The 17,124-nt window shown below is 38.5% G+C and overlaps 1 protein-coding gene across 7 annotated transcripts in view; it reads left to right on the top strand.

Moving 5' to 3' along the window:
• STX7 (syntaxin 7) overlaps positions 1 to 17,124 on the top strand; it is a 32,014-nt gene that overhangs the window by 10,740 nt on the left and 4,150 nt on the right. For all 7 annotated transcript variants that reach the window (XM_042016867.1, XM_042016871.1, XM_042016870.1 and 4 more), the window contains 6 exons: positions 9,863 to 9,932; positions 11,482 to 11,572; positions 13,240 to 13,377; positions 14,032 to 14,084; positions 14,757 to 14,847; positions 16,160 to 16,232. In XM_042016867.1, coding sequence (XP_041872801.1) covers positions 9,863 to 9,932; positions 11,482 to 11,572; positions 13,240 to 13,377; positions 14,032 to 14,084; positions 14,757 to 14,847; positions 16,160 to 16,232 — 516 coding nt within the window. The remainder of the gene's footprint in view (positions 1 to 9,862; positions 9,933 to 11,481; positions 11,573 to 13,239; positions 13,378 to 14,031; positions 14,085 to 14,756; positions 14,848 to 16,159; positions 16,233 to 17,124) is intronic.

Here is a 17,124-nt window from a genome sequence, read left to right as displayed (position 1 = left end):
TTTTTTTTACCTCCATCTCTTTTAGAAGGGCATACAATTATATAGATCTGATCTTCCAACAAGTGGAAAGATGAAAGTAGATTAAACAAAACAAACAAAAAGCCTCATTTAAAGGCTTTAAAATACGTAACTTTCAGACTTCTCACAACTGAAGATGAGGGGGAGCAGTTCTTTGAAATCTGTCCATTTTCTGCATTTTAAAGAATTGATTCTTTAAAGAAATTTAAGAATTGATTTGTGTGTGGCTAAAAGAGGGAAGGCATTTTATTTAAAAAGGTGTTCCCAAGAGGGAGAAAAATGAGAGTTGCATTCCTCTACAGGAACAACTCCACAGTTATAAATGTAGGAAGGATGTACTTAAAGGAGTAGGTGCCTCTTCTGCTCAGCTGGAAAGATTTGACGCATGTCTCTGTCAGGAACTGTGCAAGAAGTAGCCAGCTATGCTTTTTCCTTCCCCCACACACTTCTTAAATCACTCTGCTGTGTGTGGGTCATTGAGGAAGCAGGCTAGTATGCCTTTGTTTTGCTTTTTAGTTAATATTTTATTTGTAGCTACCAAATATGTTACTTGGAGGAGTCCCTGAAGAAAAGTGAGAATTGTGCAGGCTGGATATGTAACTATCAAGTCTCCACTGGCATCTTGAGCTGGGCTTTGGGAGGTGTCCATTTAGAAGCTGTTTAGAATGCTGCCTTTTGCTCGGGAACACAGACCTAAGCCTGATATTGGTAAAATACACCCAGTCTTGAGGTTTAAAACATTTTGTAATAAAACACTTTCTTTTTTGGTTTGCAAACAGTAGTCAAGCAGTTAGAGAACCTACGCTAACTGAAGTAATGTATTCATATTCCTTCCCTCCCCAGCCCTTCCTTCACTTCCCAACTCCTCCAGGTTTTGTCAGTATTTTGTGCAGAGTTGGTTGCAAAGCCAGTAAGAATGGCATAATCTACCCTTGCTCAGTATTGTCAAGGTGGGTCAGTGATAGTGTTTGACTTGCTCATGCAGACTAAAGATCAGCCCAGCTCAACAAACACATTGTCTGCATGCTGCAAGATAATAAAAGTAAAATAAAATAAAATTCAGTAGCCACAATCCACATATGGCTGGACGGACTTTCTCATAGGGACTTCTGCTTTCTGCTGACTTCCTTTGCTGTTTGTTAAGGCAGCACAAGCATCAATTCGTATACAGCACATTCCTGGAAGGTCAGCTTAAGCCAGCAGAGATCCCTCTGTCATGTGATACCTGTCCTGTGAGAACACTTTTGCTCAATTTCTTTTGCATCTCAGGTTTTGTATAAGCTACTATTCTCACTGAATGGTGTTAAAATGGGAGTTGAATTAGACCATATGACTTTGCCTGTAACTTTAACTGTAGAAAATCATAAACCCTGAAAAATATTAAGACTTTGGATAGATGCCTTTATGTTGTGGTTTAAGCCCACTAGGTAGTTAAACTGTTCATCTAAAAAGACCAAAACATTAGTGAAAAGCTGTATCTGTCACTATGTTTGTAACACCAGCAGGTTCGCATGATTAGTCTTGGCTAAAGAAGAACACAGAAGGGCATGTGAAAAGTAAATGAAGTCGCTGAGGTGTTGAAATCAGAGCCTGTATGAAACAAAATTCTGTTTTGTCTATAAAGTGTGGTTTTGTACAGGTGTGATTCTAGAGAAAACAGGCTTCCAGTAGAGCTTGTTGAGACTTCTAACGGTGGTATTGTCAGAAATTTCCAGTTAGCTGCAGTTAACCAGATATAACTTTGTGGGAACATACCAGCTGAAGCAATTTTTGTATTATTATCATTGCTGTTGTCCAGAAGACTTCTGGGTTTAGAATGAAGTTTCTATAAAACCTGGAAAAGGCTGGTTACTTAGGGATTTTAAGCACCATTATGTCCTTTCACCTTTCATTTTGTGGACTTTTTCCAAGGCTGAGGAATAGAGGAGAAAGTTAGCTAATTTGGGTCTTTCTAAATGTCTGTCTTTCTGCAAAGAGGTGAAGTTATGAAGCCCACAGTTATTTTAGAAATAAACTATTTCTCAATACTTCAAGCCTGAATCATTTGCATGCAGTTCTTAAAGGCTTTGTTCTATATATACTTATAGATATAATATATATAGCATATATATTTAAGGTAGCATGCCTCACAGATTTGTTTATGAATCTGGAGAGTTTGTTAATATTTTTCTGTGTTTTGTCTTGTTTATTAAAAGTATTTTGGTTCTATGAAAACTTACATATGAAACAGTGTCTTATTTGGATGATATTGCACAAGAGGGACAGGGATTTATTTATACTAGCAGCAGAATAGACTGAAAAATGAGTTTTCCATGTACATTCCAGCACACAGTTTGTGTCAATATGTGCAGAAAAAGCCAAGTTTTTCCTTAACTGACACTGTGTTGCATTACAAATATTACAAATAGCAAGGTATCCAGTGAAGACATCCACAATTTTACTGCAACTGTTGCTTTTGTTGATGTAGTAAGTATAAATGGACTCACCTTGGCAACTTTTGCAAAATGGCCTGCATTTGAAGCAGAGGAGAAGGGATGTGGCCAGGGTCCTCATGCTTCTGCATCTCTCTAGAGAGTTGTATTTCAGGCTCTCTCTAAGGTACTTAAAGAGCCTGTTCCAGCTCAGTTCTGCTGTATTTTCCTCCTTGTGGGCAGGAGACTGCATAGCAGCTTGATTATACAGAGAGCCCTCTATCAAATCTCCTATAAAACTGCTCTGCTGGGAGCTGGACTCCTGTCAGGGCTCAGAATAAACTGAGGTCAGTGATCGATTGTGAGTGACCCTGGCAGTAGCAGCTACTTGCTTGTGTTGGCCGGTCTGTGGTGCGTTGTGTCTCCTTCTGTGTCAGCTCCTGAGGTAGCTGCAGTAATGACCTGGCCTCTTAAAAAGCCAGACTTCCTTCGTGTGAGTGGGTTGGGTTATGGTGTTTGTGCAGCTACTGTTTACTGCAAAAATATGCTTCATTTTCATAAATTAATAAGCTAGTGGTATTCTTTAGGGAAATATTCAAACTTCCAGGTTTCAGGAAGTTACCAGGGACACTTTAGGGTAAGAATATAAAGTGATTGATTTAATGACTTCCCCTTGGCTGAGCTATAATAGTTGATCACATGATCAGTTACTGTGCACTTAAACAATGTGTATTTAGTGTGTTCTACACCCACATTAGCAGAACAGGCAATACCTCAATCCCACTTCACTGTGTCCTTGAATGACCATTTTAAATGGGAGTACACTAGAATGAAATAATGATAACATCACTGAAAAAACTGAGGGCAGGTCCTGAACTCGAGACATTGTTGCTAGTGTTCCTGGTCACTCTGGGGCATGATTCTATTTAGAAATGCCAGAAGCTGTAACAAAATATAAAGAAAAGGTTACAAGACTGGATGTTTACCTACTCTTCCATGCTTACTGAGTCTTTAGTCCTTAGAGCGCAAAGGACAATCTTCAGGCCTGTCCTCATTTTATTTTCTTCTTCCCACACATATATCAGTTACTGTTTTTCTGTGCTGATGCATTCTTCTCTTTTAGAATAATCAGTGTTATACATTGAGTTAAGACAGAATAAAGTAAATTACTTAAAACAAAATTACTGACGTTTTTAGATATTTGATTCCTCTTAGGTGAGCTCTTGGGGATGCTTTTTAGTGTAAGCTGGTATCTTTTGACTAGTGCCCTGGATTTGATACCTCTAATAAACTGTCACTCTTGGTTAAAGTAGGGCTAGCAAGACAGCACTGTGGCATTGTGATTTGTGTAAATCTTTAGTGAGTGTGAACTTGACTAGTAGCTTTAAAGAGGCTCTTACACAGAAGACTTTAATCTGATGAAATTATTGCAACTAAATCAAAATCACTGAATCATAGAAAGGCTTGGGTTGGAAGGGGCCTTAGAGAACATCTGGTTTCAACCCTCAGCCATGTGCAGGGATGCCACCCATTATATCATGTTGCTCAAAGCCCCATCCAACCTGGTTGCGAAGATTTCCAGAGATGGGGCATCCACAGCTTCTCTGGGCAACCTGTTCCAGTGCTTCATCCCCCTTACAGTAGAGAATTTTTTTCCTAAACCTATTCTCTTTCAGATTGAAGCCATTCCTCCTTGTCCTGTCACTAGGTGCCCTTGTAAAAAGTCTCTCTTCATTTTCCTTGATCCAGGAATGTTTTCTGCAGCATCTCTTCATCTTCAGTCAAGTACCCTCAGCTGAAGTGCAGAAGGAAAACACATTGAATTGGATTTGAATAAACTGAGGAAGTCTGTTGTCCCCAGGCAAAAGCAGTTTGAGCTGGTGTAATTTTAACGAATAATTCTTTTGTTCCAGTAACCTGCTCTGAAGCGCCTCTGAAGTTTATTAGATTCCACACGAATTAATCAGTAACTGAATGTGCTGTTTGTTGACTCACTTGTTCAGCTGGAAAGAAGTAGGAGATTTCTTCATAGTTACCCAGCGAGTCTCAGCGCATGTGAGGTGTTTGACAAAGCATTTCTGCAAGGTGACTGTGCTGGTGCTGTAGTCACTGCTTATTTGCCTTCTGAAATCATAGCTGGAGCATAAGACTCACATGGAGCAAATGTTGCACTTGGTGTACACAAAGGAACACTTTGCTGATTCTGTTTATTCTCCTTGGGCTCAGGAATAAGGAAAATGACTGAAAAGCAATGTCTTTAAATACCTGTTGTTGTTTTAGCCCTGTGAACCTCAGACAGTTACTAAAACCCTGTCTGTCCTTTAAGTATAGGATGGTGACATAGGTGGGACCATGACAATTAACATTCAGGAGGGGCTGTTCTGCTCCTTCTTCCTGTGAGATTCCAAGCCTTGCTGTTTTGTGAGGCAAGTTTCATTGTGCTTGCTCTGCCTGCTTGTCTGGTTCTTGTCCACTGCGGTGCAGTGCCTCGGAGTTTGTTGCTCGTGTTGCTGTTGGTGTTTCTTCCATGCACACCCAGTGAGTGCCACGTTTTCTGTGGAAGCATTAGACCATAGCTTTATGAAACTGGGCAGTGTGGTGGGTCTGGCTGAAGGAAACTGAAGGAAACAGCTGCTGGATGTCTATAAAGCAATCTTGTGTGATCCAAATAAGAAGTGAGGTTACTGCAATGGGATAATAAGCAACACTCACTAAACATATTTGCCCCCAGTTTCATGCTTCTATATTGAGGTATATTTTTTAGAACTCTCTGGGCTATGTTGTTGATACATGTCATTCTCCATCTGTAAAGCTGCAACAAGCTTGGTCATCGCCACTTGAGGTTTTCAAGTTTGGTTTTTCAAATGTGAAATAGAATGGAGTTTGAGGTAGGAGGACAGCTGATTGTGGTTAACTTGAGAAAGTTTCTCTCCTGTAGCTGGAGTTACTGGTAAGCATTGCAAAGTAGAACCATCCTCAGTTTCCTTTGGCTAATGCTGTGGATAAACATCAGTAACAGTGTTTGGATGCTTCTCACCCCTGCCAGAGAATGTGGGTGACCTGCAGTCTGTTTTTCATTTCCATTCTCTTAGTTGGTGCATTGCCTTTCAAACATTAGGATTTTACTGAAGGGTTTGGGTGGGGTTTTTTCACCTTTTCTACTGCAGCAATGCTGTGGTATTGCAGCCTGTACAGCGATTACTAATTCACAGTTTGGGATTAAGATTGTTTGCACCGACAATCTTAGAGGCAAGAAGTTGTTTACATTTTAGTCTTTGTTATATTCATTTGTTTGTGTCTTTAAGTTTAAAACTTCCTATCCCATCTTTTAAATGTTCTGATTTCAAGGACCGGAACCAGTAATTATTTCAACACGGATTTACTTGTAGTAGTGAAACAGCTTTGCAAAGCTGGCTGAAAAACAATACAAGATGAGGAGCAAGGAGATGAAACTTTCTTCTTTGCTAGCCAACTCTAAAGCAAGGGTAGTTGTGTAATCCAGTATGTGAAATATGGTTTTATTTATGAAAAAATTGTGTGTATTACAGTTCAGTCAGCAACATGTTAAAATGTAAGTATTTCCACTGCAACTATCTCTGCTTCTGTAATTCTTCTAGAGAAAACGAGATCTTTTATATCAGACTACTACTTTCCTTTTTCTGTGCCTTTTTTGTTTTTTGGGGGTTTTTTTTTGTTTTGTTTTGTTTTTTTTTTTTCTCCTTAAATAGAGGAAGAGCTTCCACTGACTAGAAATGGAACCACTGTTTGGCTTAGTGAAAATAAACATGAGCTGACTCTTGAATAATTTTCTCTGTAGGAATTCAGGTTAGGTCTTAATTGTTTCTCTGGCTTATCATTAACCATGTCTGACCTGTTTCTGAGCATGTGACCAGCCTTAGAGTAGCTGAGTAGCTTTTATCAGCTAATAGTTGTGTATTGTGAGATCTAGATCAGGAATGCTGCAAAGACATGAAAAGTCTTCTCAATGTTTTGGTATTGCTTCTTTCTAAGACAAGCCTAATTTTCAGGTGAAAAAAATGAGGTTCCTTTGCAAGCAAGACAGCGGTTGCTTGGAAAAAAAATGCTTTTTGCTTGCATGGTGTCATGTACCCAGCTTCCTGTTCTGCTCAGTTTCCAAAGTGGACTTGCTTTCTTTTATTGCCAGCCCACAGCTGGCAAGGTGCTGTTCCTGCAGGTATAGTGTGAGCCCTAACAAAGCTGTTGATTTTCATTCTATGCACACATCTACCCTGCTGTGCAGTGTGAAGTGGCTGCAGGAGTTTGCAGCCTCTGATGCAGGCTGTTGCCATACCCAGGTGACTTTGGTGAAGAATGCCTGCATGCACATGTGGTGTGTGCCCTTGTGCAGCTCCTGAGCAAAGTCCAGCAGCCATGTACGTATGCCCAAGGAGCCTAAGTGCTCACGTGAGCCAGTGTCTGACTTTGCATTAAAATGGATTAAAATCATGCACAAGATGCAGTCAGTCTCTGTTGCAGGACTGGTAATGTCCAGGAGAGCAGGGAGCTTAGATTACTCCTGTCTTTTGGAACTCCTTGGGATGTTTGAAGAATTGGGAAACTGAGGAAGGGGAAAACCATAAAGAGTGAGGTAGCCTAGGAAGCTGTCAAAACTGTGCTGTGACCTTTGGTTCCTGACTGTTACCCGTATGTTTGCAGTGCAGAGCTACGGCTTTGTGAGCTAGGCCTAAGCCTTTGGGTCTCTGGGACGTTTGAGTGTTACTGATGGATTGAGAGGGCCAGAGATGTGATCTGCCAGCCTGAACTCCCTACACAGGCTGAAAAGCTGGTTAAATGAGGGAGACAGTACCATTATAAATACAGCCATCAGCAGTGAAACCGGGAATTTAGGGACTTCGGTTTTCCAAAGAGTAATCCCAGGTTTCCAGCAGTTTTGCTCTTCAATGCCTGCTTGGTTCTTCTCTCTGCTTGTTTCACAAATGGAGCAGTAGAAGGAGCAAGCAGAGGTATTTTTGCAGTCTAACCTTTAGGAGGAGACACTAAGGCTACCCTGCTTTTCCTTTGAGGAAAGGAAGGAAGGGATATTGTCTTATGATCTAAGAAGTTACAAAGCTAGTTCTTGCTTTTAATCAGATTCTGTGAGATCTGTGAGTACATGTGAGGGAAGAAGACCCTTTCCTTCTGTGATCCTGGAGGTAATGTCTTTAAGCCTGTTTAAAAATTTTGTTTTGTTCATGAACATACGACTATAGACTGAAGTTCTATAGTTTAGGTGGCTTTGTGATTATAAATATAATATTATATCAGATGTTTGAATGAGAAGTAGCTACAGTGAGAAATCAGTAAAAAAACAAGCCAAACCAGAAGAGTTATAAGACTATAAAGAATGTATTTTTTGGTCTGTATACACTTCAGTATGTTTATATTAATATGAGGGGGTGCAAAGACTGGATTTATTTAACTCATCAACCTGCAGGTGTATACCGTAAATCAAGATTTCAGGAAGGTCAGCTTCTCTACTTCCTTTGTTATACTGCTCCTACCAACTTGTTTTTGGCTTTTTTATGAAGCATCTTCAGGAGTGCTGAAGACTATTGGCCAAAATTTACTTTTTCTGCTCTGTTTTTTTTTCTGCTTACTTACCTGAATAAGCAGTGTTTCATTTTTCTATGCAGTCTACTTCATATAAACCACTAATTGAATTTTTTCAATAATATCCATTATTGTGGAAGGTTAAGGAAAATACTAAATTACAAGAAGCACAGAAAAAACGGTGTCAGTTCAGTCCTTGGGGTTTTTTCCTTTACTTTATTTTTTCTGTTTGTGATTTGAAAACCCATTATAATTTTGCTATTTTGATGCATACGTAAAGACTTTTTGGCGAAATGTGTTTTAATTTTATGCTAAATTTTTGAATCACACGACCTGAACTGCCATGAAATCTGCCTCTGGAATTGTATATCTGCGCAATTTTGCAGCGCTGGCTTTTAATTTTCACTCAATTATCTACTTTTGTTCAGCTTCAGAAGTAGGATAAATATGCAATTAACTTGGAATGGAAATATTTTAAGTGTAGGCCTTGTTTCAGGGAGCCTTTATTGAAAACGCAAACCTGCATTTTCTGTGCTTGCAGTTAAATAATGCACCTCTAGGTGGCGGTAGGACACACCGGTACTTTGGTTGGTTTTCTTTCCTTTTAAAAGTACATGCGGAGTAACTGAGCTCCTCGGCTCTGGAATCAGACGGGAGAGCGCCTTGGAACAAATACAGGATAATTAGTGTTCGGTTTTATAGATACTAAAGCTCTGTGTTGTTGAAGATAACACCAGCCAGTTATCTTTTTGTTTGTGTTAAAACAATACATTTACTCTGACCATAAAAAGGAAGCTTAATTACCGCAAGCTTCTGTTAATCAGTGCGTGTGAGCAGCTGCAGCTGCCCAGGAGAAGTGCGGGCAGCCAGACACTGCCTTGGCCGGCAGGCAGGAGGCAGGGAAGGGCTGTCCTCAGTGGCCAGTGGTGACTGCAGGCAAAAATCAAAAATCTTCACTTACGTTTTGCTGGTTTTCAGCTCAGTTAAAATACGACCTGAATGAAACCCATCTTGCAGTGCTATTCCCCACAGAAATTCTGTTAGTAGTTTATGCCGTTCAGTTCTCTCAAAAACACCTGCCTTAAATATTTGATTTTTTTACGTATGTAAATATAACTTCCCCATTTTAATGTTTTCATTACCTAGGTGTGCACAGAAAGAATTGGCTGTAGCAGTTGTCAGCACTGGGATGTTTTGTAAAGTAGTGTGGATAATCCAGTATCATGTACAACATTCACTGGAGACCTGTTATGAAGCAAAGATCAGAATTAATATTATTGCTAAAACTGCTTTAAGGAATTCCAGTTTTATCTAAATGGTTAATGTAACTCATAGCTTATTTTCTTCTTTTACCCAAAGTTCTATCTCTTTCAGATCTCTTCTATAGTATATGGAAAAATCCTTTTCTTTTTTTTTTTTTTTTTAATTCATTATGTGGAGTTGTCACTTACTGAATTTTTAACTGTGTTTACTGAAAAAAAAATAGGTAGTGAGCTAATGAAATGAGGATCCCACATAATATCTGTCTGTGGTACACCACTCTGCCTGGGCAGAGCCACAGAAATACAGGGAGGACAAATATACTTCTTTAAATCTTTAAATTGCCTGTTTCTACCTAAAGATTTGAATACATTCCCATCCTTCATAAGAAACCTCAGGTTTTGTCTCTGACATGGCAAAAATCATTCAGTAGTTGTTCTGGGACTTAAATGGAATCTTTGTAGTAGGTTGAAAAAGTCCTGCATATCAGTTTCTGTCAATTTATTTATTTATATGGCTTTGGAATTGCCAAGCAAAAATGCATAAAACTAAATAGCAATTTTCTGTGCCCCATTTAAATTTTTCTTCCTCTTCACAAACAGCTGCTGAAATACAAAGAATACTACATCAGCTTGGAACACCACAGGACACGCCTGAGTTGAGGCAACAGCTGTGAGTACTTCACATAAAAACACTTCATTTCATTGCATTGTAAACAATCTCCTGGTAGGTGGTGAGGTGGATTTTTGTTAGGCAGAGTGCTTGATTTCCTGAGAAAGGTGAATATAGAGAAATATTTGAAACTTAAATGTCGAGATGTGCTTTCTGAAAGTAGGATAGTCTGTAAACTCTAATCGGCTGGTTTGCCTGTGCACGTTGCCTGCAGTATCAGTACATCTATAAAACCTGTGCTGTTTGTCAGCAAAGGGAAAGTGGCACAACCAGAAAGCAATATCACTGCTCAAAAACGTACACCTACATGCCTCCACTCCAGTCAATGCTTCCAATCTGTGTAAGTGTCACAATATATTCACAATGAATATATTGGGGTGTGTTTTTTATGAGGTGGGGTACTGGGAGAGGAAGGGGAATGTCATTTTTAGTGATGAAAGCTATAGTAAGGGATGACATTATAGAATAACTATGTACCAAAAAATAGTAACATAACAGAAGTGAAATCAGACTCCAAGGCAGATGCTCTGCTGGAGTTCAGTCACCTAAAGGTGGACTTTCACTAATATGCCTCTAGCAGAGAAAGCAGCTGCTCTCCACTTCTCTGCATGGTCTAATGAACCAGTATGATTTTTTCATTCAACTCCTTTACCACATTGATCTCAGCATCACAAATGCATGTAAGCAACATGTTGAGCTCACCCTGGCATTTTCAGTGTCTTTCATGCTGTGCTGTGGCCACTTAATAGTAGCAGGAGGTGTGTATTTGACCAAAGTCATGATTTTCATTTTGTGTGAACCAAATTGCTTCATAATAGCCTGAGTTCAGGGCCCATAACATTAATAACATTAGCCAGGTGCAATCCACAGTGGATATTCTGCTGGGCACTGGAAATGGGTGAAGACCAACATACACAGTTATGCGATAACCCAGCAGGATCTAGGCATAAATTCACAATTAAATAGCACAGAAACTGTTGTGAAGGACATGTTCCAGGCCCTTTATTGGGATAATTTATTTATATATAGTAAGCTTGCTTGAGGTTTTATCTATTTTTCACTTGTCTGAATATTTGGCCTTTCCGAGAGTTATATGATTATTTTAAATATTGATGCTGATGGCTTGATAATAGCATTCCAGATAAAACCTTTTCATATAGACTGGGCAGGGAGGATGCCAAAGCAGGTAAAGAATTTGAGTTGCTTCAGAAAAAAAAGTGAATATTGGTGAAGGACTATGTGATAATATCAGAAGTATATTCATGTATTCATAATGACTACAAATGTATTGCTGCACATGAGTAAAATAGAAGAAACCTAAGGGAAAAAAGTGAGCAATTATTAATGATGCTGTCACGCTGAGGAACACACCTTCTTCCACACCTGTCCTGCCTGGAATCCATGATTTCATGCCTTTACAGCAAAGAACAGAATAAAGATGGCTTTGTGTGCTTCAGAGAAGCTTTTAGTACTGGTGTTTTTTTGAGAATCAGTGAAATTCAGCAAAGTAACCTAATGGTCTCTAACGAAAATTTGCATTTGATTTTAGGCAACAGAAGCAGCAATACACCAACCAACTTGCCAAAGAAACTGACAAATACATTAAAGAGTTTGGATCTTTGCCTGCAACAAGTGAACAGGTATAAAACCAAAGAGCATGGCTTGTTTGACTATCATGTTGGCTCATGTAAAGTATTTGAGTCACTTCAGTTCTTTGTTCCTATTTTCAAAGCACTGTTTAGTTAGTCAACACATTTGCACAATGCAGGGATACTTAAAACATAAGAATATTTTGTTGCTGTTCAGACTTGTCCCAAAGTTGTTTTTATGTATCAGGAATGAGGTAGTGCGACTGGAGTAGTGGGAATCAAGGCAGTATGCTGTGCCTTTCTGCTACTTCAGGTAGCTGGACACTTCATAATCCATGGCAGGGATGCTGCGTCTGACTCTGGAATTGTGTGCCAAAGTGCTGTTTATTCACTGTCTGAATAATCTGATTATGCACAGTGTGTCTGTTCTGCATCACTCCCATCAGCATATGTGCTATGTCTTGTCCACAGGCTTTTCATTTCTGAAGAGGAGTAGACAGGAGCTGTTACTAAAACAACCTGTGCAGTCTTGAAACTGCTTCTTTCTGAGGTCTGTGTAAAATCTTTCAGGCAGAAACATGTGAAGTGGCTGTTGTGATTAGCACACTCCTGTCTGCCCTCCTGTGGTTTCTTATCCTAGCAAAATCTGTCACTTAAATAAGGGAAGAACAACAGGATCCTAGAAAACATGGATTTGGGTTATTGTCACTTAAACAACTTGCCTGGTCTGTGGCTGGTTACCAAGGAGCCTTTGGGGAAATGAATAGTCTTGAAACGCTGAGTTCAAATGGCAGGCCATAATCCATGTGTGCTCATCTTGTCAAGCTGTGAACTTCTAACAGCGATGTTAAAACTTGTTCTTGGTATATAACCTCTAGTTCAGCCAAAGTATCTTTCGTTTTTTGTCTTTTTCTGTTTGCTTATCTTGCAGCTGAAAAGTTCACAGTGAAATGTTTTACTGTTTAATTTTACTCCTTTTATCAAAGGTATGTCTTAACAAAATGCATAAATAATAGATTAATGAATGGCAAATCACAACCTTTCAGAAATTTGTAAGGGTTGATGTATGTATATATTGAAGAAAATATGGTAGAGGGTCTCCTGAGTGCCCAATATTCTTCTTCCCTTTACTACATCTTAAAAAAAAAAAAAACCAAAACAAAACAAAAAAAAAAAAAGCCAAACCAAAACAAAAAAAACCTGAAAGGTTAGAACAAGTATTTCTGGACCTGTTCTAAAGCACTTCAAGGGGTATGTGAACCCACTTCTGGATTCAGTTCAAGATGTATTTTCAATTTTATGTAAAATACATATGAAGTGCCCTGTTCATTCTTTTCTGCACCCTTCCTCTCCATTCAGTCACCTCTGCATATTTTAGCATTCAGTGTCAAAATATTTCACACCAAAGCAGTAGATTTTACAATCAGCAGATAATAAGGAGGGTAGAATCTTTCTTATCCCTGCTCATTTTTGATTTCCAGCGGTTAAATGAAAATAAATACATTGATTTCCTCTTTAAATGCCGTAATTTGTGTGGTTATGTGATCCCAGAAGGAAAGAAGGTTTGTCCATGGAATTGCAAATGGTTTTGTTGACAGCCTTCCCTTACACCAATTTAGAAGAAAGAATATATATGCCTTGGTATTTAGCAGACTGGAAATAGTAAAGCCTTGAAAAGCATGAGCTCAGTTGACTTGGTAAAACTTTTTCTCCTATAGCGTCAAAGAAAAATACAGAAAGACCGTCTTGTGGGGGAGTTCACCACAGCACTAACTAATTTCCAAAGACTCCAAAGGCAAGCTGCTGAGAAGGAAAAAGACTTTGTAGCCAGAGTAAGAGCCAGCTCAAGGGTGTCTGTAAGTATCAGAAAACGTGCCAATATATTCTTTACTTTCGTGTTAATGGTGTTCAATGTCAGATTTGCCTCCACAGTGCTATAGCTGACTCTAAATGCTGCAGAACATGTGCTATATGATTTTATAGTAAAGGCTGCATTAAGTTGTAATAACCTCCCTGGAGAACTGTTACTTTTTCCTTGCCTTTGTCACACAAAGTCATGAACTGCCCCTGTGTTCATACTGTAATCTTGCAAAAGCAACTTCTAGTAGATTTGGAAATGCTTTTGCTCTACCTTTTGATATCAATAGGTTTTTTCCTATGGGGAAGAATGACTTGACAGATTTCAATGGAGTATTAAGGTGGAGAAGTGCTGAGTAGCTTCAGATGTTGAGCTTTTCCTTATCAGTATATCAATTTTGCCTTTTCACTCTGTGCCAAATACACATTGCTGTACTTGTAAATTGTAGCAGGGAGTTTACTGAGCTGAATGCTTCTGCTTGTATTTCAGTCTTATGCGTGCATAAAGCAAAATCAGGATGAGAATGTGTTAAATCATGTTTCAGTTTGACTTAGTATAAACTTTCTAGTATTGACTCCTTATAGAAATGCTGACAGTGCCCTTTTCAGGGCTATAATGTTTAATTTGTGTTTTTTAAACACTGATCATGTAGGGTGGGGCTCCAGAAGATAACTACAAAGAAGGAACACTTGTCTCTTGGGACAGGTAGGTCGAATTACTTAATAGGCTTTAACATAGCTCAGAATAATAAACAGCCTGCAGGGAAGCAAGCTGCCCATGACTTTTTGGTTTTTAGCATAGAGAAGATACTTTGATGGCATAGATGGGAATAAAAAGAAGCAGTTCACACAATGCCCCTGCTTTTGTCCTGATGCTTCAGCTGCAAGCATCTTCTTAAGTTGTCCTAAGCTGCATTTGGGTTTTCTGAGACCCAAACTTAGGGAAGAAGAGTCCAGCTTGAATGAAGTAAAACTGTTATGATAAGGGGATCCCAGTGTTTACTGGGAGCTCCCATTGCTTCCATACTCTCCAAGAACTGTTTCTGAGTCTCAGATTCTTTTTTGTTACTCAGATAGATGTAAACTCTGCAGTTTATAATTCAGAAGGAACTTTGACTTTGTATTCGTACTTAGAATTTCCAGTCAGCCACCTGATCTGTGCAGCAGTGCTTCAGCAGCTCTGCTACACGAAAGCTGTGATGGTTATACCATCTGTGTTAGCCAGGGATAGGCAAGGGTGAAAACACACATTTTATTAACTCGTAATGTAAAATGTGCTATGTACTTAACTGTGGTTTTATCCTTCTGAATAATTTCTCATTGTGTTTGTTCAATTCTGCATGGGTTTTGGTTTTGGTTTTGGTTTTTTGTCCAATAGTCAACCGCAAGCACAAGTGCAAGATGAAGAAATTACAGAAGATGACCTCCGTCTTATTGAGGAGAGGGAATCTTCCATTAGGCAGCTTGAAGTAAGTACAAGTGGTTTTACAGCAGAATATGCTTTTAATGTTCCAAAGAAATGGCATTTTAAAGGAGCATGAGCATTAATTGCAGACATGAATCTTAAGGTGTTTGGGTTTGTCTGTGGGTGTGGTTTTTCCCTTCAAAACTGCAAATACTGTCTTTAGATGTGAAATGTACATTTGAAATCTACTGTATGAAAGCCATATTTTGGTATACTTTCTTTAACTTCAACTATGGAATAATAGAATGCTCATGTGATTGCAAGAAAAAGTACATATGATTTTTTTCCAATATGGTCATATTACAGAAACATTTTAAACAGTGAATATAAATGTAGCAATATTATACCTCTCCTCACATGTCTTCCCAATATATTCTTCAACATGTTCATTTTTAAGTGGAATTTTTTTAACATTTCTGGAAATGCAGAGATACTCTGTTTCATTGGAACTTTTCTAAATAAGGGCTTCTTAAAAACTTTTAAAAACAAGATATAAGCAACATGAAAAATTGCCATGTGTGATGAAGTACTGACATAAGAGACTTCTGTGAAGACAAAATTAATTTTTCCAGCCAATCTGTAATCCACATCTCTACCACCAATACGAAAGCTGCTGGAACTGGGGTTTGTTGGGAAGTCTTCCTGATGCATGTGACAAAATCCATTCTATGTATAATTTTTTTCAAAAATCTCTCCCTTGCCACCCATACTTTCTTACAGTGAATTGAAGTAAGCATGTATCAGTCATTAGTTAAGAGATCATATCCACAGTTGCTAATGTGGCATCTATCACTTCAACATAACCAGGTGGTAGTAGGATAATATAGGTGCAGAACCCCAACCATATTATAGAGGTAATTTCTGTAAACTGTGGTGCTTAGGAAAATTGTTGTGTTTAAAATAGGTGTACTAAAACTAATGCAATATACTTCCTGTAAATGCTTTTATTAATTTTGCTTAAATGTCTAGCTTTTGAGAAATGTTGGCATGGGCTTTTCCCTGCAGTTAAAGTAGTAATACAAGTGTGTGTGTAGACAAGCCCTCTGCAATGAGAGGTTCTGTTTGTGATGTGTTTTGAAGTATACTCTCTGGACATGATCATCATTTGGTTTGATAGATAGCTTGCTTATGATATACTTGATCTCAAAGTACCAGAAAAACCTTCAAATTAAGTACATTAAGGGTGTTTTTTTTATCCTGTAGTATAAAGAGTCATGGGTGCATACCCTGGAGGACAAGAAACAGTATTTATATCTAAATGCACATTGGTGCTAAAATGTGTGATGTCCATTAATAATTTGATTGGGTTTTTGCAGGCTGATATTATGGACATCAACGAAATTTTCAAAGATCTGGGAATGATGATTCATGAACAAGGTGATGTGATAGGTAAGTCCAATTCAAATATTACCTGAAATTTTTTTATTCAGTTTTTCTGGACAGCTGCAATATAGAACTTCCTTTTGCTGGAAAAATTCCTCTAATGACACTATCAATGCTAAAGCAAATCAGGTGCAACCTAATAATAATGGGTAGACTGGCTGAGATGACTGGGAATACAGTAAGAAAGTGTGCTTAAAATCTAGTTTAAAACATGTGTATAAAATGTCTTTAAGGTAGTTTTTTGAACTATTTGTACATGAAATTGGAGTTTATTGGGGCATTTTACCATACTTGCTAATGGATCTAAGTATGCAGATTCAGCAGAGATACATATTTTGCCTTTCATGCAAACAGGTTTATTGTTTTAACAAAATGTGATTGGAGAATCCGTTTTCTGAATCAGCTGCTAAGTGATGTTGTTGTCTATGTCCAGCATATATTTTCAGGGCTTTTTTTATCACCTTGGCCTGTAATCAGTCAAGGTTTTCCACTGAAAAAAATTAAATCTGGGTCAATATGGTAGAACACCAAACTAGATTCATGCCTCTCAGAGTGTTGTTTGGTCTGTTGCCTCTGTTTCATAAACCTTAGGACTTCTTTTAATCTGAGCAGAGAGTAGTCAGTAGCAAGTTGGAGGACAAGTAAAAGGTAATTTAAAAAGGTGAAAAAAAAGAAAAGGTAGAAGTACTGACAATTTTTATCCTGGTTGATATCTAAGTTTTAGCCCTGCATGTAGAACAGGGCAGCTATAACCTGACATGAATTCAGCCAGTCATTGCTCGGGCAGTTCTGAAACGAACTCAGGCATAAGTGTAGGATGGGCCAAGCTTTCATAATACAAGGTACATTAATGAATACTTATGAAGACACCAGCATTTGGGGGCAGCTGTTATGTATG

Source organism: Corvus kubaryi, unplaced genomic scaffold (assembly GCF_017639235.1).
Source record: "Corvus kubaryi isolate FWS band 111438036 unplaced genomic scaffold, C.kubaryi_AGA036_p1.0 split3-73, whole genome shotgun sequence".
NCBI classification, from domain to species: Eukaryota; Metazoa; Chordata; class Aves; order Passeriformes; family Corvidae; genus Corvus; species Corvus kubaryi.
The sequence above is the reverse complement of the archived record's forward strand: the minus strand, read 5'-3'. Positions and strand labels throughout refer to the sequence as shown.